The sequence below is a fragment of the Myotis daubentonii genome, chromosome 1 (assembly GCF_963259705.1).
Source record: "Myotis daubentonii chromosome 1, mMyoDau2.1, whole genome shotgun sequence".
Classification (NCBI taxonomy): domain Eukaryota; kingdom Metazoa; phylum Chordata; class Mammalia; order Chiroptera; family Vespertilionidae; genus Myotis; species Myotis daubentonii.
Window position 1 is genome coordinate 65,660,528 of NC_081840.1, and position 23,081 is coordinate 65,683,608.

At 51.4% G+C, this 23,081-nt stretch overlaps 1 protein-coding gene across 1 annotated transcript in view; it reads left to right on the forward strand.

Moving 5' to 3' along the window:
• PLA2G4E (phospholipase A2 group IVE) overlaps positions 1-23,081 on the forward strand; it is a 40,212-nt gene that overhangs the window by 11,265 nt on the left and 5,866 nt on the right. Inside the window, exons 3-17 of the mRNA XM_059704541.1 lie at positions 1,025-1,161; positions 2,799-2,930; positions 3,811-3,851; positions 5,756-5,798; positions 6,373-6,436; positions 7,300-7,460; positions 7,557-7,646; positions 8,051-8,088; positions 12,367-12,502; positions 13,736-13,872; positions 16,157-16,379; positions 19,259-19,373; positions 20,182-20,319; positions 21,484-21,591; positions 22,161-22,364. Of these exons, the coding sequence (XP_059560524.1) occupies positions 1,025-1,161; positions 2,799-2,930; positions 3,811-3,851; positions 5,756-5,798; positions 6,373-6,436; positions 7,300-7,460; positions 7,557-7,646; positions 8,051-8,088; positions 12,367-12,502; positions 13,736-13,872; positions 16,157-16,379; positions 19,259-19,373; positions 20,182-20,319; positions 21,484-21,591; positions 22,161-22,364 (1,767 nt within the window). The remainder of the gene's footprint in view (positions 1-1,024; positions 1,162-2,798; positions 2,931-3,810; positions 3,852-5,755; positions 5,799-6,372; positions 6,437-7,299; positions 7,461-7,556; positions 7,647-8,050; positions 8,089-12,366; positions 12,503-13,735; positions 13,873-16,156; positions 16,380-19,258; positions 19,374-20,181; positions 20,320-21,483; positions 21,592-22,160; positions 22,365-23,081) is intronic.

Consider the following 23,081-nt stretch of genomic DNA (forward strand, 5'->3'; position numbering starts at 1 on the left):
CAGAACCCTCATGCCCACACCATCTTTACCTCTAGAGGACTCTCTGACACTGGAAGCTATTGCCTTTACTCGTTTTCTGTGCATCTGGTGTGAGCCCTGGGAATTAGCCCAGCAGGCTGCCGGGAGAGTAACAGGGGCACGCATGGCACCTCTTTCTCCCTCCTCCCAGGTAGAATGGGAAGAGGGAACCAGGCTGGGTTGCTGTTTTTCGCCCTTTGCCTTCTGGCGCTCCAGCCAAGAGACCTGGGAGGCCTTCTTCCACTTTGGGAGGGCTTATTGGGATCACAGCCCTTGTCTCTTCTTCAGAGCACATCCAGCATCAGCACACTTGGGTTGTGCATTTCAAATGGGGAAAAAGTATGTGGCTCCATGTGACGGTTTCTTGGGTCACACACCTCATGCTGGAAGACAAGGGTAGGTATGAAGAGCCCAGCAGGGGCAGCTGAGGCATGTAGTTGTATGTAGATGGTGGTCCCTGCTCCTGGATCCTACTGAATAGCTGTTCCCCCCAAGCCCTTTCCCACTGTGGTCCTCTGGGCTGGCTCACAATAGATTATGCCCCTTCTAATCCCTGCTTCTCCTCAGCCCAGAGGAAGAGCTGAGCCCTACTTTGGTCCCCCTGGGGCCCTGGGTTAATGCAAGAGGTAAACTGGACCTTTTGGGGCTGGTCCTCCAGATCTTTCCCTAGCAGAGAGAAAAGCGTGCAGCCATGCCTTGTCCCAAACCCGAGAGCCAGGGTGCTTCTGACAAAAGTCAGAGGCCGTGTGTGTCCATGAGAACAGTCAGTGAGACCTGTGTCCATCTATGTGAAACGTCTAGCCTGCAGTTTGTGACTGTCTTAGGGTTCTGGAACAAAAACTTCTGCAGAGTCAGACTGATGAGTTAGGAGAGGACCTGAAGCTGAGACAAGGCCTTCTTGCTCTGGAAGTGACTTGCCTGAAGTTCCCTTCTGACTCTGCACTCTCTTCTCTGGACCTGGGTTGGCACCTCACCCCTCCCTCTCACCCTTGTCTTCATTGGACAGTGAGCCAGACAGACTGCTATGTGAGCCTCTGGCTGCCTACTGCCTCTCACAAGAAGCTGAGGACTAGGACCATCTCCAACTGCCCAAACCCGGAGTGGAATGAAAGCTTCAACTTCCAGATCCAGAGCCAAGTGAAGGTGAGATGTGGAGGACTGCACCTATCTGCCCTGCCTGCATTTCTACTCCCCTCTTTGCCTACTTATCCTTCTCGTTGCTTATGTGTCCTTCGTATGCCCATTTATCTTTCTTTCTGCCTACTTCTGTCCTCCTATTGACTTGTCTTCCTACTCACCCATTCCTTTCAGCCTGTCTCATATTTGTCCTTCTCTGAGTCTGTTTATCTTTTCACCTTCTTTCTTGTCTCTCTTGTCCTTCTACCTAATTGTGTCTGGAACTGGGTGTCTCCTGTCCCCAACTAGAGTGTGTTTCCAGTACTTTCCAGAACATACTGCAAGCAGGAGAATACACAAAGAGAAAAGCCATTCTAGTCATTAGGCCCAAGGTCAGTCTAATTCCATCCAGAGGGCCTTCTCTATCATAATTTTTCTTAGATTGCTTTATTCTTTCTAATTCCTTGGGTGTGTGTGTGCTTACATTTGTTGATTTATTTCATGGTGTTGGTCCTATTCAGATATATGGTGACCCTATGTAGAGTTCCCGTCTCCTTGCGGGAGAATTCTCCCTTGAGCGCCCTGAGTCATGGCAGCCTTGGCGGAGGGCTCCTTATGAGAAACTCCGCCTCTTCATGGAGGCATCACCCATCTGAACACTTGAGACATGGGAGCTCTAGCCAGCTTCCTGCTTTCACAGTTTAGGCATTTCTGTTCTGGTTCATGACAAGTACTTTTTATATTTATTGTTTGAAACATATCTATCATATATGTGGTTTTGGCAAAAGGAGGAGATTTCTGTGTGGGCTCAATTGGCCATCTTGAAATTAGAATTTGGGCTTCCTTTGTCTAAAGATCTAGGGGGCTACTGGGTTGGTTCTGGACATACTTGGGTTTCTAGTAATTACAAGGTCACAGATCTCATTCAGTTGCAAACCCCCAGAACCACCTCATGTCCACCAAACAGGGACCAAAGAGGCAAACCCAGTTGCTGCCCACATCTCCCAGGATCCTTAGAAAAAGAGGCCTCAGAAGCTAATCCATGTTACCTGAGACCATTGACCTCAGAGTTCAGTCAGATGATGGGGTAGGTCCTCAACTCTTGACATGCTGCCTTGGGGCCCTCCATGAGATCTCATTAGGAGCTGGTGAGCCAAAGAATGGAGTTCCAACCCCATCAAGCATCGGAATGCCTATGATCTTTGGCACAACACTCCCTGGATGTTAACATGCTAGCTTCCCTCATCTGGGTTTTCTAACACCACAGGGGCTGTCTTCAGCTCCTGAGGCCCTGGTGCTGAATACATTCCATATCCTGGCAGGAGTCTTGCTTGCTCTGCCCTTCTGTTCTTCTTCCAGGTAAAATGAAATCCCTCCCACTTCACAGGCCCCTGCCAAGCTTGCAAAATCCTCCAACAGGGGGAGTCAGAGCAGAGGGGCAGGAAGGTTTTAGAGAGAGTTTGAAAGGTTGGAGTAGACGCTTTCCTCTTTAAATTCATTTCCCTACAAATGTGTCTCACTTCCGAGCAGGGACCTTCGTGCTGGCCCCTGTCCCTCAGACCCACCTCCTGGCTAGGACTGAGGTCAGGCCCCTTGTCCTGAGAATGGGTCAATGGGTCAGTGCAGTCACTGTAACCAGACTTGTACCCTGCGTTCTCCCCTAGAATGTGCTGGAGCTGAGCGTCTGCGATGAAGATGCAGTGACACCAGATGACCATCTCCTGACAGTTCTCTATGACCTCACCAAGCTCTGCTTCAGGAAGAAAACCCATGTGAAGTTCCCACTCAACCCAGAGGTCGGTACAGCTGCCAAGCCCCTCAGTCTCCTGCTTCCAGAGGTGCAGCTGGTCATTCCCATGATGCTTTTCCATGGGTTCCTCTCTGTGTAACGGCCAAGTCAGAGAAAGATAACTGCTGATCCAAATCCCAGCGCTATTGCTTACTAGCTTTATGACCTTGTGGAAGTTATTGAATTCCTCTGAGTTCTTTTTCCTTGTCCATACAAGGGTGATATTAGTACCTACCGCACAGGGTGACTGTGAGACTTAGCTGGGAAAACGTGGCTAAGGCACCTAGCATTGGTCACAGTACAGAACAGAGATGCAATAGTGTTGATTCCCTTTCCTCTTTCTTTTCCCTCGGGTCCTGCTGCTGGGAGAGCCCCAGGGGACCAGGACAGAGGAGAGTAAGGAGGGCAAATCTGCAAGTCAGAGAAAGTCTGAGCTGGAAAGGACCCGAATGTTATAGATTCACTCATTCAACAAATACTTGAATGCCCACTGTGGACCGGCAGGGACGGGGCCCCTACCCTTCAGAGCTGAACTTTCTGGGGACCATATCACAGCTCTCCCTTTCCCCTGGCACAGCCCTTGGGGAAGGCAGGAGACCATTATGAAGTAGAATAATGGGATGGAAGATGAAAGGGAAATGTTCTGGGTATAAGAGTTTCATGCTGGGGTTGGGGGTCATCTCTGTACCCTGACCCTCCCCTGCGTGGTCAGCAATGTGCTTGTTGTTAAAGACTTGGGGACAGCAGAAGGTAGAGAGGACAAGAGCCAGGAGCAGCTGCCCCCACTCCATGTTAGCGGGACAGCTTCGTGGGAAGGATGGGGCAGGTTCACAGAGGCTCCTGGGGCAGCTCGCAGCTCACAGCTGCCCTCCCTCCCTCCCCCACAGGGCATGGAGGAGCTGGAGGTGGAGTTCCTGTTGGAGGAGAGGTGAGTAGCCCACAGTCCTGACCTCCTAGTTGCATTTCAGTTGTATTTCATTTGCTGTCTTCCCCTCTTCCACTCTCTCCCCTGGCACTCACCTCAGACTCTTCGCTGTGTATTAGAATCACTGAGAGCCTTTAAATACTGTAGGTGCCTGGGTCCCATTCCTACTCATCCTGTTGTACTGACACCAGTATTGCTTTAAAGATCTAATACTCTGGCCAGCCCCCTGCCTTAGCTCCCCTGCCTTCCTGAGAGTGGCCTCTGGAAGAATTCCTGCCACCACAGTGATCAGGGCTTACTGAGGCCAGGCAGAGAAAGAGGTCAGGACTAAGGGGTCTCCTCCTTGACCCAGAACTGTTAGAACAAACTCCCCCAAACTTTGGTCTAGGCCCTAGAGCAGTGATGGCGAACCTTTTGAGCTCAGCATGTCAGCATTTTGAAAAACCCTAACTTAACGCTGGTGCCATGTCACATATAGAAATTTTTTGATATTTGCAACCATAGTAAAACAAAGATTTATATTTTTTATATTTATTTTATATATTTAAATGCCATTTAACAAAGAAAAATCCACCAAAAATATGAGTTCGCATGTCACCTCTGACACGTGTGTCATAGGTTCGCCATCACTGGCCTAGAGCATATGCTGCCTCCTGTCCCCCTCTGTGGTCTACTCTGGAACCAAGTGAAGGGGAGGCTCTGACCCAACATGTGGACTATTTCTCATCATGTTCAATGAGAAGAATGATCCAGGGTCCTGGAGGTCTGACTATGCTGCGGCCTCAGTGGAACTGGGGACACAGAGCTGAAAGGTAGGAAGGACAAGCGGATAGAGAGTGAAGGAAGGGGAGGGGCAGTAAGGGAGGGCAGCAGGTCCCCTGCCCAGGGGGACAAGCCTGCCCAGGACGGCAGTGTGCCCTGTGATGGGGCAGCTGGCTGCTCCCCTCTTCGTAACCATGGCAGAGCTGCGCCCCCTGGATTTATGATCAGCCAGGGATGGGGAGGACAAGAGGAATGAGCTAGAACAAGAGGGCTTGTCCCATTCCACTCAGAGGGTCCTCTGCTAGGGGCTCTTGGATCTACAGCACGTCCTCGGATAATGTCTCAACGTCATTTGCCATTTCGTTGTGATGATGAGCTGATATAGAAACTTTACTCTTATTTGTGTCCATTGGCCTATGTTAAAACTGGTTTTGTGACACTGCAGTTCCAAGAACCCCTCGAGGACGTTAAGTGAGGAATCGCAGTATTTGAGGGGCTTCATTTCCCATCAAGAGCAGAATGACAACTTCAAATCAACTTTGTTTCACATTAAAGAAAATCTGGGCTCTCTTCTCCAGGTCTTGATTTGACAGAGTTTTAGGGTGGGTATCCTCAGCTGAATTAGAAAGCGGCCTGCAAAATGACACATGTCAAAGTTGGTGCTTAGAGTTGATCTGGAGACAGTCACCTTGGGCTTAAGTGGGCTGCTAAGTGGTGCCGTGGAGACATAAGCGCTGGGCTCTATAGCACAAGGACATTTCTTGTTCACCAGGCCCCTTTCTGCCAGGGTCAGAACTGTTTGTTACACACATAAGTGAAATAAAGCACAGAACGGAGAACGGGCCAGTTTCTCTACCAGAACTATTTACATCTGCTCTAGCTGGTGGTCTGGACTTTTCCTGCAGCCTGTTTATCCCCAAACTGCCTTCTTCTACTCCTACTAACCTGTAAATCTATTTTTGTCTGGACATTCTATTGGAAACATATGCTAGTTTTCTCCTTGACAATTTACGCATCTAAGGTTTCTTAGGCCAGTATTTTTCACTAGGACCAGGGAGGCTCTGCTATCTCATACTGACCCTATTGCGGCCTTTGTCACCTTTGGACTGATATAACTGACCAGGAGTTCTCATTTTGTTTTTCAGTCCCTCTCCACCCGAGACCCTCATCACCAACGGCGTGCTGGTGGTAACTGTCCTTCCAGGTTCCTGTAACTCCAGAGGCCACAAGGGGCTGCTGCTCTCAGGGGAACAGACTGTGGGAGCGAACACTGAGCCCAGTGGGACCCTGTCCCAGAGCCCCCTGGGAAGCAGCCTTCTCCCAGAATCAGTCTCAGTTCCATTTCCTCCCAACCCCCATCTCTCTACAGGCACAAGCTCATGATTAAAAGGGTCCCGTAGTTCAGCTGTTGATACAGCCGTTTTAATTAGATGCATCTAAAATCCCAGGAGTCAAAATCTCTCCCCCAAAAATCAGTCTTTGGGAGTTTGTGGTGGAGGCATTTGACCGGCCTCTGCCTCTTGAGAAGGCTCTTTCATTGGAAGTTCCTCACTTTCAAAGCCCCAGAGAGGAAGGTTCCCTTGGGTTCCACCCTCTATCTGGCAGAAATGAGCCCTAGAATTCTCAGGAGAGCTTCCTTTTCAAATATGCAGTCTCTGAGTAAGGTGATAGGAGTTGATTGGGTTCAGAAAATGACCAGGTGACCAGGCTTCCTGGCCTGGGATGGCTTGTGCTAGGGATGCCCCCCGCTTCTTTGTTGCAGGCTCGACAAGTCTCCCGCCTGGAGGTTCACGCAGAATCCAGAAGGCAGAGGAAGAGCAGGAGAAGTAGGTCCTTTGACTGCCTCTGCCTGCTGGGGGGACGGCTGCTTCCCACCCCTGCCAGCTGCCCCGGGCTTAGCCGGGGAACCAAGAGCTTGGTGGGAGATGCCTCAGTACCGCCTCACCCTCAGGGGTTGTGAGCCCCTGTGTCCCCATCCCCCACCCCTCTTTAAGGGGAATGCTCTTCCAGGCCCCAACGTAACCCTCAGAGCCTCCCGGGCCTGCCAAGCACCGTGGGTCAGGGGTCAGTGGCACAGCACTGCTCACACTGGTCTGCACGATACCCCTGCCACGCCAGGGCTTTGCTGGACCTGGTGCAGTGGTCAGCACCGGGGTGGGCGGACCCTAACAGTGCCCAGGGTCCCTCTGGCTGTGCCCCTTCCTCTGGCGAGATGACAATTCATAGAGAGTCCTAGCATTTGGTAGCTGGCAGGGACCTAAGAGATCCATAGACATGAGACTCTCCTGTTCACGGCTCCACCCATGACGCCCATGCAAGGACTTCCAGCCCTGTCCCAAGAGAGGGGAGCAGCACGGCCCCACAGACATGGGTGAGGAAGGGAGGAAGAGGCCACTCCCCCAGACTGGTGGTGTGGTGAGGGCTGCTTTCACTGCAGTAGGAGAAGCGGAACCTCGGAGGACTCGGCACCTCAGAGGGCTTTCTGGGGACCTCATCTGTCAGCATCACATGCAAGCCTTGGGCTGGCCCTGTCCTACCGAATGAGACTCTGGGGCATTTTAATCCATGTCCCCACGTAGTTCTAAACCCCTGTCCTGAGCACCTCCAGCTGTGCTTTTAACTGGGCCAAGTGAGGATGGGGGAAGTGAGAGGCTTTTGGGGGTCTCAGCCCTCTTGTCTCCTCTCCCAGGGAAGGACCTCCTGGTAACAGTGACGGAGTCCTTCGAGCACACCCAGCGCATCCCGCAATACGTAGAGCCCTGCTGCCCAAACCCCGCCTGCTTCCACTACCCCAAGTATTTCCAGTCCCAGATGCAAGCGGACGTGGCCAGAAGACAATGGAGCTGTGGGGTACAAGGCGGCGTCAGGGAGTGGCGTGGGGGGACTGGGGCAGAGGGTCACCAAAGGAGCCCCCCACCCCACTCACAGAACCACTCCTCCTTCCAGCTTTGCTGCTGCGGTGCGCACAGGAAGAATAGCCCTGTCAGCCAGCCCCTGGATTGCCTCGCCGATGGCCAGGCGGTCACTCTGCCTGTGGTGAGGGCTTGGGTCTGGGGAGGGGCCTGAGCAGCTTAGGCTGGAGCTCCTGTGGCAGGAAGATGGGAAGAGCCTGGGGACACCTGGGGGAAGGTGACTCATGGGGTCCCTCAGGCAGGATAGAGGAGTCCGGTGGGGTAGGAAATGCTGGACTGCAGTGTGGAGCCATAGAGGGGGTACAGAGGCCAAATTAAGGAAGATAGGGAGGGTCAGGTCTGGAAGAGGGTGTGGGGATGGAGCATGTGTGTGCATGCATGTGTGCATGTGAGCGTATGTGTGTATGCACACATGTGAGCTGAGTCAAGTCAGGAAGTGGACAGTGTGGTGAGTCTACACTTCTTTGATTGGGATCACTTGGCTCTGAATTGTCATCACTGACAAGCTTTTCATGTTTCACGTCCCAGGGAGAGAACTGTGAATTACACATGAAGTCTACACCCTGGTAAGGTACCCTCTTTCTGTCTGTCCCTCTGATCTGTTCAGTCTAGGGGTGTGACGTGGAATCTCTGTGTGGTTTTGATTTGCATTTCCCTGATGGCTAATGATGGTAAACACCTTCTCATGAGCTTATTGACTATTTGTAGATGTTCTTTGGAGAAATGTCTATTCAAATCCTTTGCCCATTTTTAAAGTGGTTTATCTGCCTTCTATCTAAAGTTGTAAGAGTCCTTTGTGTATATTCTGAATACAAGTCCCTTGTCAGATATATGATTTGCAAATATTTTCTCTTTTTCTGGTGGTTATCTTTTTATATTCTTTTTTAAAAAAATCTTTATTGTTGAAAGTATTACATATGTCCCCCTTTTCCCGCATTCACCCCTTCTAACCTGAACCCACCCTCCACCCCAGCCTTCACTACCCTATTGTCTGTGTCCATAGGCAATGCATATATGCATGTAAGTTCTTTGGTTGATCTCTTCCCACCAACCCACCCCTATCTTCCCTCTGAGAATGGACAGTCTGTTGCATGCTTCTGTGTCTCTGGATCTATTTTGTTCATTAGTTTATTTTGTTCACTAGATTTCATGTATAAGTGAGATCATGTGATACTTGGCTTTCTCTGACTGGCTTATTTTGCTTAGCATAACACTCTCCAGGTCCCTCCATGCTGTCTCAAAGGATTAAAAATCCTTCTTTTTTACTTCTGCATAGTAATCCATGGTGTAAATGTGCCGCAGCTTTTGTTTTTATCAACTCAGCTACTGATGGACACTTGGGCTGTTTCCAGACCTTAGCTATTGTAAATTGTGCTGCTATGAACATAGGGGTGCATCCATTCTTTCTGAATAGTGTTTCAAGTTTCTTAGGATATATTCCTAGAAGTGGGATCACTGGGTCAAATGGGAGTTCCATATTTATTTTTTGAGGAAACTCCATACTGTTTTCCACAGTGGTTGCACCAGTCTGCATTCCACCAGCAGTGCACTAGGGTTCCCTTTTCTCCACATCCTCACCAGCACTTGTCATTTGTTGATTTGCTGATGATAGCCATTCTGGCAGGTGTGAGGTGACACCTCATTGTCACTTTAATTTGCATCTCTGATTATCAGTGACTTTGAGCATTTTTCATATGTCTCCCCATCTGTATGTCCACTTTGGAGAAGTATCTATTTAGGACCTTTGTCCATTTTTTAATTGGATTGTTTGTCTTCCATTTGTTAAGTTGTATGAGTTCCTTATATATTTTAGATATTTATCAGATATATCATTGACAACTATGTTCTCCCATACAGTGGGCTCCATTTCTACTTTGTTGATGGTTTCTTTTGCTATGCAGAAGCTTTTTAAAAAGATATATTTTTAATTGATTTTCAGAGAAGAAGGGAGAGAAAGAGAGAGAAACATCAATGATGAGAGACAATCATTTATCAGCTGCCTCCAGCATGCCCCCTACTGGGGATCAAGCTCACAACCTAGGCATGTGCCCTGACTAGGTATCAAATCGTCACCTCCTGGTTCATAGGTCACTGAGCCCTGTGTGCTGGGCCAGAAGCTTTTTATTTTGATGTAGTCCCATTTGTTTATTTTCTCCTTAGTTTCCCTTGCCCTAGGAGATGTATCCACATATTGCTATGAGAGATGTCTGAGATTTTGCTGCCTATGGTTTCTTCTAGGATTTTTATGGTTTCATGACTTACATTGAAGTCTTTTACCCATTTTGAATTTAACTTGTGTATAGTGTAAGTTGGTGGTCTAGTTTCATTTTTTTTACATGTATCTGTCCAATTTTTCCAACACCATTTATTGAAGAGACTGTCTTGACTCCATTGTATGCTCTTGACTCCTTTGTCAAATATTAATTGAGCATAATGGCTTGGGTTGATTTCTAGGGTCTCTCTTCTGTTCCATTGGTCTATATATCTGTTCTTGTGCCCGTTCCAGACTGTTTTGATTACAGTGGCTTTGTAGTATAACTTGATATCTGGTATTGTGATCCCTCCAACTTTGTTCTTCTTTCTCAAGGTTGCTGTGGCTATTTGAGATCTTTTTTGGTTTCAAACAAATTTTTGGAATCTTTGTTCTAGACCTGTGAAATATGCCATTGGTATTTTAATAGGGATTGCATTGAATCTATAGATTGCTTTGGGTGGTATGGACATTTTAATGATGTTAATTCTACCAATCCATGAACACAGTATATTCTCCCACTTGTTTATAGCTTCCTCTATCTCTTTTTTTTTATGTCTTGTAGTTTTCCAAGTACAAGTCTTTTACCTAAGTATCTTAATTTTTTGTTGCAATGATAAATGGGATTGTTTGTTTAGTTTATCTTTCTGAAAATTCATTATTGGTGTATAAGAAAAGCCAATGATTTCTGGGTGTTAATTTCTATACTGCTACATTGCTGAGTTCATTTATTAAATCTCGCCCTGACCGGTTTGACTCAGTGGATAGAGCATCAGCCTGCGGGCTCAAGGGTCCCAGGTTCGATTCCAGTCAAGGGCATGTACCTTGGTTGTAGGCACATCCCCAGTAGGGGGTATGCAGGAGGCAGCTGATCAATGTTTCTCTCTCATCAATGTTTCTGACTCTTTATCCCTCTCCCTTCCGCTCTGTAAAAATCAATAAAATATATTTTTAAATCTAGTAGTTTTTTGGTGGAGTCTTTAGGGTATTCTATGTATAATATCATGTCATCTGTGAATAATGAAAGTTTTACTCCTCCTTTCCAATTTGGATGCCTTTTATGTTTTCTTCTTGTCTGATCACTGTGGCTTGTACTTGAAGCACAGACATTTTAAATTTTGGTGACTTTCAATATATCTATATATTTTTTTTCTTTTATTGCGTGTTCTTTTGTTGTTGTATTTAATCCAAAGTCATGAAAATTTACTCCCATGTTTTCTTCCAAAAGCTTTATGGCCTCTGTCATATTTAGATCTATGATTGATTTTGAGTTAGTTTTTATACACAATGTGACATAGAGGCTCAGCTTTATTCTTTTGCATGTGGCTATCCAGTTGTCTCAGCATTATTTGTTGACAAGATTGTTCTCTTTTTATTGAATTTTCCAACCCTCGTCAAAAATCAAGTGATCATAATTTCTATTTCCAATTTGATTAGCTCTGTGCTCTAGACAGGTTATTTTAAGTCTCAGTTTTTCTCCTCTGTAAATTGGAGCAATACCAAGAGTACTGACCATTGTTGGTTGCTTTGAGGATCCAGTGAGATACATAACACATGTCGAGAACCCACTGATCTGTTGGCAAGTGGGACACTCAGCAAATATCAACTGATGTTATGATTATCATTGGTCTATTATCCATTCCTTGTTGAGGTTGAGGGAAGAGTTATTTCCTCACAGTTGTGTCTGCAGACCCATGGTAGCCATGGGAGAATGTGATGGAAGAGCTCCCAGGCCCTGCCATCAAGGAGGTGTGACCTTGTTAGTGACTCAAATCTCAGAGTGTCAAGGTCCATCTGCCTGGAGTCACTGAAGGGCTGGGCCTTGGAGGATGCAGGGATGTAGGTAGGAAGAGGAAGGAAGCATCCAGGGAAGGCAAGGACCTGTGCAAAGGCTCAGAACCAAAAGTGCTCCTGAGCTTGGAGAGCCAATGGACCCTTCCAGGAAGTAACTGGAGGTGAGGTTGGACAGATCACGTGGGGTCTTGGATGCCAGGCCAGGAGCTGGACTTGTTCAGGGCAGGTATGAGATGCAAAGAGGACAGGCATTGTAACGCTGCAGCAGCTCCTGCCCCACCTGTCTTGCAGACCTGGGGGTGACATAGTGAGATCAGGGAAGTGAAGGGTTTTTGTCAACTGCACACACACACACAGGACAATTATTATTCCAGGAACAGGAAGAGCTTAAGGAACAGTGTGAGCTCCATGAGAACAGGGCCATGTTTTTCTGGCTCAGAAGAGCTCTTACTGTAGAACCTTGTCCAGAGAGAGTGCCAGAAGGACCTCAGGGACCCTTGTCCCCATGTCTGGCCTCGGTCTATAGAAGGTGCCGGGGGAAGCCTTTCTGGACTTTCCAGATCTTGCTGAGGAGGTAGAGGGCTGAGTCCCTAATTTTGTCGAATACCTGCTTTCAATGCACCAGCTAAGGCTTTGGGGCCTTTATATTTGTTGTTTCATTAAGTCCTGAAGACAGTGCTAGAAGTTAAGCACAATTAGCCCCATGTGACAGATGAAAAAACAGAGGCCCTAAAGTCGTGTCTTCTCCATGGAGGAGGAGCCTATAGGCCTGCTCAGCCAAGGTCCTCTGTCCCCACAGCCCCCAGACATTGGACGTGCGGTTGGGCTACAGCCTGTGCCCGGAAGAACTGGAGTTCCTGCAGAAGCGGAATGTGGTGGTGGCTGAGACGCTGAAGCAGGTGCTGCAGCTGGAGGAGGACCTGCAGATGGATGAGGTGGGTAAGCAGAGGTCAGCCGGCTGGGCTCAGTGCCTGCTCTGAACTTGTCCTTCCGATGACACCGCGCCTTGATGTCTGCTCCCCCAGCCCCTCCCTGCCCAAGCAGCCTCGGCACTGCCCGTCCTGGTTGCTTTTGGTGCTAAGTTCCAGGTAAGGGCTGTGTTGGGTATGATTCAGTTGTGTTCACAAGGGGAGGGGAGATCAGAGTGGAGAGAGAAAGGAAGGAACACTAAAAGATCCTGAGGTGACAAATGGCCTCCTCTCCCAGCCAGGAAAACATGTGACACTCCTCCTCCCACAGCCCATACCACCACTCAGAAGGCCCTGGGACCTTCATTCTTCAATTCTCCCTTCCCCAAAGCTTGCACATATACACACACACCCAGAAAGAACAGCCATGGAAGCTGGACAAAAGCAGCTTCCACTCCCATAGCTAGCTTCTTCCCATGGCGCAGACAATGGTGCCTCTGTTGGAGCCCTCTGTCACCTCGCGGGTAGGACTGAGGTCACAGTCCCCTCTGCAGCAGGGCAGCCTTCTGAGTGTCGCCTTCTGAAGCTGACCATAGACGTGAATGGAGACCTCGGGCCTGAGGAGGGCTGCGCTGGGGCTTAGCCAACAGAAGGATTTCAGTCTCCCCTCAAATGAAAACAGGGAAGTCGTGGCAGACAGCCCCCTCCTCCCATCATTAGGGAAGCACACCAGAGCATATGTAGTAAACCTGCGTCAACCCAGAGGTGACAACCCTGACCCATCGCACGTCAGAAATTCACGTCCTTCTGCTCTTACACTATATATATTAGGCGCATACCATGCACCAGGCTGATGTCCTCACATCAAAGCCTTCTATAGGACATCATCAATTTGCAACCATTACGGGATCGTGTACAAGCTGGGTTATTGAGCAAGCCACCCAGCCCCCTGTACCTCTGTTTCAGCATCTGTTAACTCAGGGCTGGCCTAACAGTGCTAAGGACTCTTCCAGACAAGACCTGATTCACTAAGCCCGTGTGAGGCTTTGGAGCCCTTTACTGACACCAACTATTGGGTTTGGGCTAAGGTCTAATTCTAGACCACCTGGCTGGCCAGCCACTCTGCGAAAGACAATTTTCAAGTCACTCCGTGCCCCACTCTCTGCTCTGTGTGCCGGCTCTCCCTCCTCCACTGTCCTTCTCAGCTCCTGCCTGTCACTGCCAGCGTTGCCTGAACAGTCTGCCTCCCTATGCCCCTAGGTGCCGCTCATAGCCATCATGGCCACAGGGGGTGGAACAAGATCCATGACCGCCATGTATGGCCACCTGCTGGGGCTGCAGAAGCTGAACCTCCTGAACTGTGCCAGCTACATCACTGGCCTGTCAGGGGCCACCTGGTAAGAAACTGGGGGATACTGTCGGGTGGAGCCCAGAACAAACAGCTGAAGGGCCAGCCTGGGGTCTCTGGTGAAGCCCCCGGGTCCCATGTAAGAGGGACTCATGAAGCTTGGGCCGCTCTCCCACTTACAGCTGTGTGAGCTCAGCCTCTCTGAGTCTCAGTTTCCACATCTATAAAGTGGGGATAATAGTAGTAGCGACCTTATGGGGTTGTTGGAGAGGCTCTCCCTGTCCTGGGTACACGAGAGACACTATACACATCATACACATTGGTCGTTACTGACGGTACTGTTACCCTGGGGCTGTGCGGAGACCCGGGGGCGTGGTGGCCAACCAGGCGTGAACTCCTGGTACCGCTGATCCCGTCCTGCTGGGGAGAGGCAGCTGCCCTCTCTCCTGAGGGAGTGGGTATCAAGTCTCCCAGGGACGTGGAGCTGGACCAGGTGCCCTGGCTGCCCACACTCCAGCCCACCACCCCACCCTGCCCACTCCCTCTGCACTGCAGGCGTCCCCAGGCTCGCACCTCCTCACTCTGCTGCCCAGCAAGGAGAGTGAGAACTTGGCTCCCCCAGGTGAGACCAGCGTGAGGTGGCTCCTCCACAGGAGACACCAGGCCTGGGTCCCACGGTCCTTGTAGGCCCACAGAAATGTTTTCTTTTCAGGTCAGAAGGAAAAAATTGAACTTCTAGATAGAATAAAATATTTTAATAAAGACATTCCTATATTTGTCTTTATACAACAGTCCTAAAACAACATTTTTAATAATTGATGGTGAAGGGGGCCACCAAAGGCCTAATGCAGCCCTAGCCCAGTGTGGCCAGGGCCCTCTGACCACCCCAAGGCCTCTCTCTCGGCCAGGCCTGTGTCTTATTCTGTCTGGGGCTGGTGGGCCTCTGTGCCTTCGAGGTCTGTGGCCCTCATCCTGGAGGCGCTCTGGGTGGGTGACTTTCATTTGGGAAAGTGGATGTGAACTTTCCTGGGAAAACCAAGGGTTTCTGGGGCGTGAGGGGCCCTGAGGCTGCAGCCCAGATGGGCCATAGAGGGAACCGCTGACAGTTATTGGCATGGCCTCTGCGCCAAGCACTGGGGCGACTGTTTCCAATGGGTCCTCTCATTTCTTCTTCATCAGAAAACCATGAGGGAGATGTTGTCATTCTGCTCACTGTTTAGCTGGAGAAACAAAGGAACTGCCCTGAGCCGCTCAGCTAATGAGTGGTCTAGCTGGGGTCGGAACCCAGGCTGTCAGAGTCCAGGGCCCAGGTGCTTAGGCTCCCTGTCAAATGGCTGCCCCTGGGTAGTAGGTTAAGGACAGAACCTGCTTCTATGGGGCGGGGGAGGGGGGGGGTGGTACCTGGCCCAGGAAAGCACTGGAAAGGATTCTTTTAAAACCAGTTATTTGAAATGGCTTTGAAAGCTTTTTTAAAGTAATTGAGTGAACCTTGTAGAGAGCAGGGTGCTTTTAGTTGAAGAAGTCTCCTGACCGACCTCCGCCTTCCCTGATTAGAAACAAGTGCTGTGAAGGATGAGGCCACTTTCAGACAACCCCGCAGCTGCAGACAAGGGCCACTGTGAGGGGTCCCGGTGCTGTGCTGACATAGGCAGAAAGCTGGGTCCCGGCCAAGACGAGGCAGACAGGGACAAAGACCCAGGACTAGGGGGACCCCCATCTTTATTTTTCTCCCCCCCCCCCCCCCCGCCGACGGCCCACGTGTAAATTACGAAGAAGGGGGAACAAACCTTTAGCCAGCCTCATAATTATGGGAAGTACTAGTGTGGCAGAGTGGAAACAGCCGGGGATGTGGAATCAGCCGAGCCTGGTTCCGACGATGGCTCCACCACACCAGGGCCCAGGACTTACTCTGTGCCGGGTGCCATTCTAACCACACTACATGGCATTAACTGATATAATCTTCACAATAACCTTGTGAGATAAGTACAATTATCATAACTCTCCCCTTTCCACAGATGGGGAAACTGAGGTGAAGCGAGGTGGAGTTAGTTGCCCCAGATGACATAGCTAGTGAGTGGTAGGGTCTGGATTAGAACAGGAAGATCTGGGTCCTGAGTCCTCCCTCTGAAGCAACATGCTACCTGGCACACAGTAGGCAACCCAGAAATGGTAGCACTGCGACTGTACGCAACCATGTTCACTCCCTTTCCTCCAGGCTCTTCTCCAGGCAGGTTGGGGTTTTCCCTGAGCTGCCGCCTTCTCTCCTGCCAGGGCCTGGGGTTGACAGGACCAGGGCTGGCTCAGCTCTATCAGCCATGCCTGTCTTTCTCCAGGACCATGGCTACCTTGTACCGTGACCCTGACTGGTCCTCCAAAAACCTGGAGACTGCCATCCTTGAGGCCCGGAGGCACGTGGTCAAGGACAAGATGCCCGCCCTGTTCCCGGACCAGCTCCGCAAATTCCGGGAGGAGCTCCGGCAGCGCAGCCAGGAAGGCTACAAGGTCAACTTCACAGACTTCTGGGGCCTGCTGATCGAGGCCTGTCTGGGGGATGAGGTAGGTACCAGCTTCTCCTGGGCCGCACCCCGCCTTGGCTGACGCCCGGCTCTCTTCCTTCACCGGGGCATCTGGGCTTCTATCGCAGCAGGAGGGAGTTAGGTTGGACCTGCAGGTGCATCCTTGCATGTCATAGGTGTGAGGTGCCCGAATGTGTGATGGAGGAAGATGGTGGGACTGTCTGCCCACCTCCCTTTAGAGTATGACTGAGACCCCCTGATTGGGGGTGGCTTCGATGCAACCTGCAGAGAGGTAGCTTATCCTCTGAGAGCCAAACCAAGACGCCTGTGAGAGACAATAGGGAGCAGCTGGGAAAGGCTGGAGAGCCATCACACTGCGATGCAAGTCTGACCCCTAGTGGAGGAGAGAGAAGAAAGGTTGGGTGGACGCATCCGAAACAGCTTTGTGTGATTTAGAAGGTTCAGCAAGACTTTGAGAGTCCTACAGCCCAGTAGGCTGTCAGAGGAGCCCGACACCCCCAGGTGGGCCTGCCTCAATAGCCCTGTCCCCCATGTCAGTAATGGGCTGGGAGCCACCCATGGGAAGCGTCGCCTCAGCACACACTCAGCATGGATTTCAGAGCAGCTGGGACCCTCACTCAGTGATACTCCAGCCGCTGGAGGTCTGCAGGGCTCCTTCTCAAGGTCACCACACAGAGAATGGGCCCAGTGAGGTTCCCTCCTGCGCTGAGAGCCAACCACCTGAGCAATATGTGCCCAAGAAGAGAACCCGCCTGTGCTGAGACCCAGCGGTTGTGGAAGCCATGTGGGACGTGCTGGAGGAGTGGGACCGTGGGGTGCTGTGGTCCTGGGTATCGGGGTGAGCTCAGCTAACACCTGGATCCTTCGGGCTGCGCAGGCCCCAGGGAGGACCAACTGTGGCTTGGCCCCAAAGCAGAGCCTCCCACCTCACGTCTATTCAGGCCTGCAGCTACCTGCCCCACCCCCAAATGTGTCTTAATCGTTCTGATTTCAAATCAAAAGTTTCCAGAAGGAGAGGAAACAGTAAATTATTTTCTAGTAGGTCCCCTCTTCCAGAAAACCCAGACAGTTAGACCAACCAAGGATGGCCCAAATCACATCTTCGACATTCATTCATTCCCTCCCTCAATCTTTCTACACATTAAGTACCTCCTGCATGCCAGGAATATACGAGGACATGGGGATTTGGACGTGAGGCACTCACAGCTCTTGATGAGTCCCACCCCCTCCTGCCCGCTTTGGCAACCCACCATGTAACCTGTCCTCAGGATGAAGCAAGGCAGGTAGAGACTTGCATGTCATAGGTGTGAGGTGTGAGGGCTCAGGCAGGATGGGGTTTAACCTCTGGCCCTCTTCTGTGCTAGTCCTTAAATGGGAGTTGCATCAATAAGTGGTAGCTGATATTTCTAAAGAGTTAGTGTCCCCATGACTGAGAAGGAGAGCAAAGCTTCAACGTCGGAAGTCTGAGCACTGCCTCCCGGATTTGGTGTGGGAGGAGCCGGGGTTCCCAGGAAAGCAAGTCTAGGATTAATGTCAGGAGGCCTCTGCTCTTCCTCTCTGGCCAAAAGTAGGAGCCCGTTCCCCTCGGGCCCCTTCGACAATGAGTTTAGACTGGCTCTTCTCTGAGTCTGCAACTTCCTCTACTTCCAGGGTAGTCAGTCCTGTGGTGCCCAGATCTCTGGGCCCAGTTACAATAGGTATCCTGTTTGCCTTTCAAGCGAGGCCCAAGAGTCATTTGGCCTACATATGTGTTTACCATCCCGCATGGGTTCCGCGGCCTTCCCAAGCTTGGGTGACCGTGGATGGTCACTTGGTAGGCAGCTGCTAAGCCTGGGATCAGCACCTGGGCCTCTAAGGGCTCAGTTGGCCTTGTCTGTACTGGCTGATTCTCTTGGGAGGGTGGCCTGTGGCCCCAGCTGATCTGCAGGACCCTCACTCTGATTCTACAGCACAGTGCTCTGGGAACTTGGGGACCCTGGCTGCCATCTGGTGCCCAAGTTTCCAAGCTTTAGGTTAAAAAACAAAAGAGGAGAAGGAGAAGAAGAAAAGGAAGGAAGGAAGGAAGGAAGGGAGGGAGGAAGGGAGGGAGGAAGAAAGAAAGCTTTCTTTCCCTTCCCAAGCACATTTTATGCAACATGCAAAGCAGATAAGAAAAATGGAGGAGAAAGTTAAGTATCACATGATCTCACTCATTTGTGGAATATAATGAACAACATAAACTGATGAACAAAAATAGATTCAGAGACTAGTAGAAGCATCGAACAGACCGTCAAACCTCAGAGGGAAGGCAGGGGAAGGTATGGGGGGGGAGGGGGGAGATCAATCAGAAGATTTGTATGCATGCACATGAGCATAACCACTGCACACAGACGGTAGGGGGGTGAGGGCCTGTGCTGGGAGGCAGGAGAGGTCAATGGGGCAGGGGGAGGGTGGAGACATATATAATACTTTCAACAATAAAGAACTTAAAAAAAAAGAAATGAGAGAATATTAGTAGTAACAAGACAAACAGAAACTAACAGCAATTCCTCAGATTTAAAAAAAATGGAGCTGCTCCAGTTTGAGTGGGTGGAAGATGATGGGGGGGAGAGGGGCAGTGGTTGCCTCTTCCACCCCTACCTCTTCCTTCTCTGGTTCCCGAGACACCAGGAGAACCCTGGGGCTCTGAGGGACAGCCCTAAACTGCAGACCCAGTCCCACACCACCCACATGTCTGGGGTGGTGAACAGTCCAAGGATGAGTGTACCTTCTCCCGGTGCATTTTAAAAGCGGGTTTAACTGGTGTCCGCCAGGGCCCACAAAGCAGCCTGGTGGGATCAGGCGGTCCAGACTGTGCCCTTGTTCCGTGATGCGCCGAGCTGGCAGCTTCTTTTCCTGAACCATGTTGTTTCCCCACAGAGAAATGACTGCAAACTGTCAGAGCAGCGTGCTGCTCTGAGCCATGGCCAGAACCCCCTGCCCATCTACCTCACCATCAATGTCAAGGATGATGTAAGCAACCAGGATTTCAGAGGTAACGCTGCTGACTAGCAATTTACCAGGGGGACCGTTTTCAGCAGGAAAGGCACCCTGCACCCAGCACACACAGGCCCCACATCTTTGCCAACCTCCACATCAAAAGGTGCTCCTGACAACTGAAGAATCGACTTTGCTCCCCCTTTCTGCCCTGGGGTATGGATGGTGGGGGCGCCGAGACGGGTTCACAGTCCCCTGCCTGGGTGGCAATTCGATGGGACAGGAGGAAATAAAGGTCAGGAGGGAAAGGATCCTAGATAGTTCTCAAGCTGCCCAGGAGAAGCTCTTTTATTTTATTTTATTTTTAAAGTATATTTTATTGATTTTTTTACAGAGAGGAAGGGAGAGGGATAGAGAGTTAGAAACATCGATGAGAGAGAAACATCGATCAGCTGCCTCCTGCTCACCCCCCACTGGGGATGTGCCCGCAACCACGGTACAGGCCCTTGACCGGAATCAAACCCGGGACCCTTCAGTCCGCAGGCCGACGCTCCATCCACTGAGCCAAACCGGTCAGGGCATGGGGAAGCTCTTTTAGAGACCTGCCCTGCTTTAGGGTCAGCCCTGCTTTGGGGTCAGTTTGGGTCCCTCTTATCTGGTTTTGAGGAGCAAATGTGCAGTGCAGGTTGCAAAACTGTCTTGCCTGGCCATGGCACCCCGTGTGTCCTGTGAGGGAACTGTGGCCTCACTGTCCAGGTCTTCCCCAGGGTGGGGGGGAGGGAGGGAGGGGCTCAGTTTCAGACAGCCGGGATGGAAGGCGTGGCTGTACCACCTAAGACTGACACCGTGTCCTGCTGTCTGTGCAGAGTGGTGCGAGTTCTCCCCGTACGAGGTGGGCATGCAGAAGTACGGGGCCTTCGTCCCCACCGAGCTCTTCGGCTCTGAGTTCTTCATGGGACGGCTGATGCGGAGGATCCCAGAGTCTCGGATGTGCTACTTGCTAGGTGACTCCTGCCGGGGAGGCCCCGGGAACCCTGCCCCATGCTGAGCTGGGCCCTGCCTTTGAGTTAGAGAATGACAGGGAGGCAGGCTCTATTCCCCCGGGAATCGTCCCAGGTGAGACTGGGAGTGGCAGGCTGAGATGGAAGCTTTTGGAACTCCCAGCCCTTTCCCCTCTGGCTCCAGGCAGCAACACGCCTGCTGCCACGGACTGACCTAGCTCCCGGGACCCAAGGGGGCAGCGGGGATCAGAGGGGGAAGTCAGAGTCAGCAGGGAAGCCTGGCCCAGCCCCCAGCCTTGTGCTCCCTGCTCCTCCAGAGGCAGGTGCGCTGAGGGCAGGGCCCTGACTATAATGTCCACTCGCTTAGTTCTCCCCTCCAGGGTCTGGACCTCACCTACCAGAGGGCGACCTTAAAAAACAGACCCGTCTTTACGTGCTCACCAGAGTTAGGCCCTTATTTAAACTGGTCTGCACCCCCTCTCTTCCATCTATCCCAGTCCAGCCCATCCCAAAAGGTCCAAATCCAGCCCCATAGCGTTTGTGAAGCCCGCCCAGAAGCCCCCAGCCTGTGGCGGCCTCTCCTTCCTCTCAGCACCAATGCTGTTGGCATGTGGTGTGGTTCAGAGATCCGCAGTTAAGGCACTGGAGCTGGAACTCTCTGAGCCGGTTGAGCCTGTTTTCTCATTTGTAAATTGGGCTTAAGCGTAAAAACCTATCTTATAGATCCAAATGGGTCAGCATATGTGAACGATTTCATATGCGTGTTATCATTAATGGGTTGCATCTTAAAATTATGATAATAAAAGGTAGCACTACACGTATCAAGTGCTCATCACGTGCCAGGCACTATCCTACACTCGTGTATTAACTGATGCAAGAGTGGGCATTTGGACTTGAACTTGAAGCCTGCAGTGCTCAGCATTAAGTCACTGCTGGGGCAGGGCCTTACATACCTTCGTACCCTCTCCCAGCTCTGAGAGGAGGGCTGGGGAGAACTGAGCGCTGGGGGGCATCAGCCGTCTGAGCTGAGCTACACGGCGGGCAGAGGGACATCGAAGTCTGCCCCGGCCCCTGAGCAGCCTGACGTGGAGCGGCAGGAGTAGCCAGTGCCTGGGTGAGGCTGGGAGCTCTCGGACAGAGCTGCTCACAGCTGGCCCTGCTCCCTAGGTCTGTGGAGCAGCATCTTCTCCGTGAACCTGCTCGATGCCTGGAATTTTGTCAAATCTTCAGAAGAGTTTTTCCACAGGTGGACAAGGGAGAGAGTGCAAGACATCGGTGGGTGACCCACTGGCTTTCCCTCTTGGTTGGGTACGAGGAGGGGGTGGTGGGGAGCAGTGGGTCACAAACCGAGGACTCGTCGGCCTGCCACGTGTTTTAACACCATCTCTGTGGTCCACAAACATCGGAAGGCAGCTGGGGTTGGGGGTCTTCCCTGCCTGGAAGGGAGGGTAATTGTAGGTGAAGACATATGCACCGAGGCCCAGCCACAAGCCCCCGGGGCCAGCTCTAGGTGGTCTAGGAAATGGACCCACGGAGTAGCGTGTGGCACTCAGGAGAGCTGAAGGGAAAGGGATCTATGAGCACAGTTAAGGGTTACTCATCTGGACCATCCTCTCTGGAACCCCTCCTTACTTGTCACCCTCCTTCCCCCGCCCCCACACCCCTGTTCTGTCTCACCTGGGTGCTCCAGCTCTGACGCCAGGGTCTTGAGAGCTAGGCAAGAAGGTGTGAACGGCACTTACAGTGGCTCACCTCTGGGTGCTGGGCCACCATGCAGGGCTCCACCTGTGCAGTCGGGGACCCCAACTCTTGTGACCTGCTCCCCATCCCCCTGTCCCCTGCAGAAGATGACCCGCTCCTTCCGGAAATCCCCAAATGTGATGCCAATGCCCTGGACACCTCGGTAGTGATCCCCGGGTCATGGCTCTCCAATACTTTCCGCAACATCCTCACCTATCGGTCCTTCGTGTCCGAGTTCCACAACTTCCTGTTGGGGCTGCAACTGCACACCGGCTACCTCCAGAACGGCCAGTTCTCCAAGTGGAAAGGTACCCCGACCTGCCAGTGAGGCCCGCCTATGTTTGGAGGACGGAAAGTGGATGTTGAGGCTGCCATAGAGCTAGGATGCAAAAACTCCTCCGAGCATGCTCATGAGCCCATGTGGCAGATGCCCCCCGACACCCCCCACCCCAGTATATTCCTGGGTGAGGTCTTGAACAGTGGGCAGTGTGGTATGCGTAGTTAGTTCATTGAATTGCACAACAACCCCAGCAAGCAGAAGTTGGCCCATTTTACAGACGGGAAATGTGGGCCCTGACTTTCTGTAGTTGTGCTCTGAGGGCACCTTTTCCTGTGAATGGTGCCACCTTGAGTTGGACAGGGCTGGCCCAGCTCAGGAACCCCCAAGTGCCAGGCCTTAGACTTTGGTCTTGCAGCTTCAGCTCAGTGCCTCCTCCCCACCACAGTAAGGCTCTGAGATAGATTTCCCACCACCTTTAGTATTTTATCGGGCCATGGCTGCTTGGGCCTGGCGCAGTAATCCTTGTCCTAACTGTCTGGGCAGAAAGGGCCACTGGGTCCCAGTCTGTACCAAATTATAGGATAGTCTGATGCCCCTGCTACCCCACAAGCCCTGTGGCTGCGTCGTAGTGTGTTTTCTGTGCTTGTGCCTTAAAAGACTTGCTAAAACCCCAAGATAACGCTGTTCTTCATTAGCCCACCCAGAGGGGCACCCACTCACCTGGGCATCCTGGACAGGCATGGGA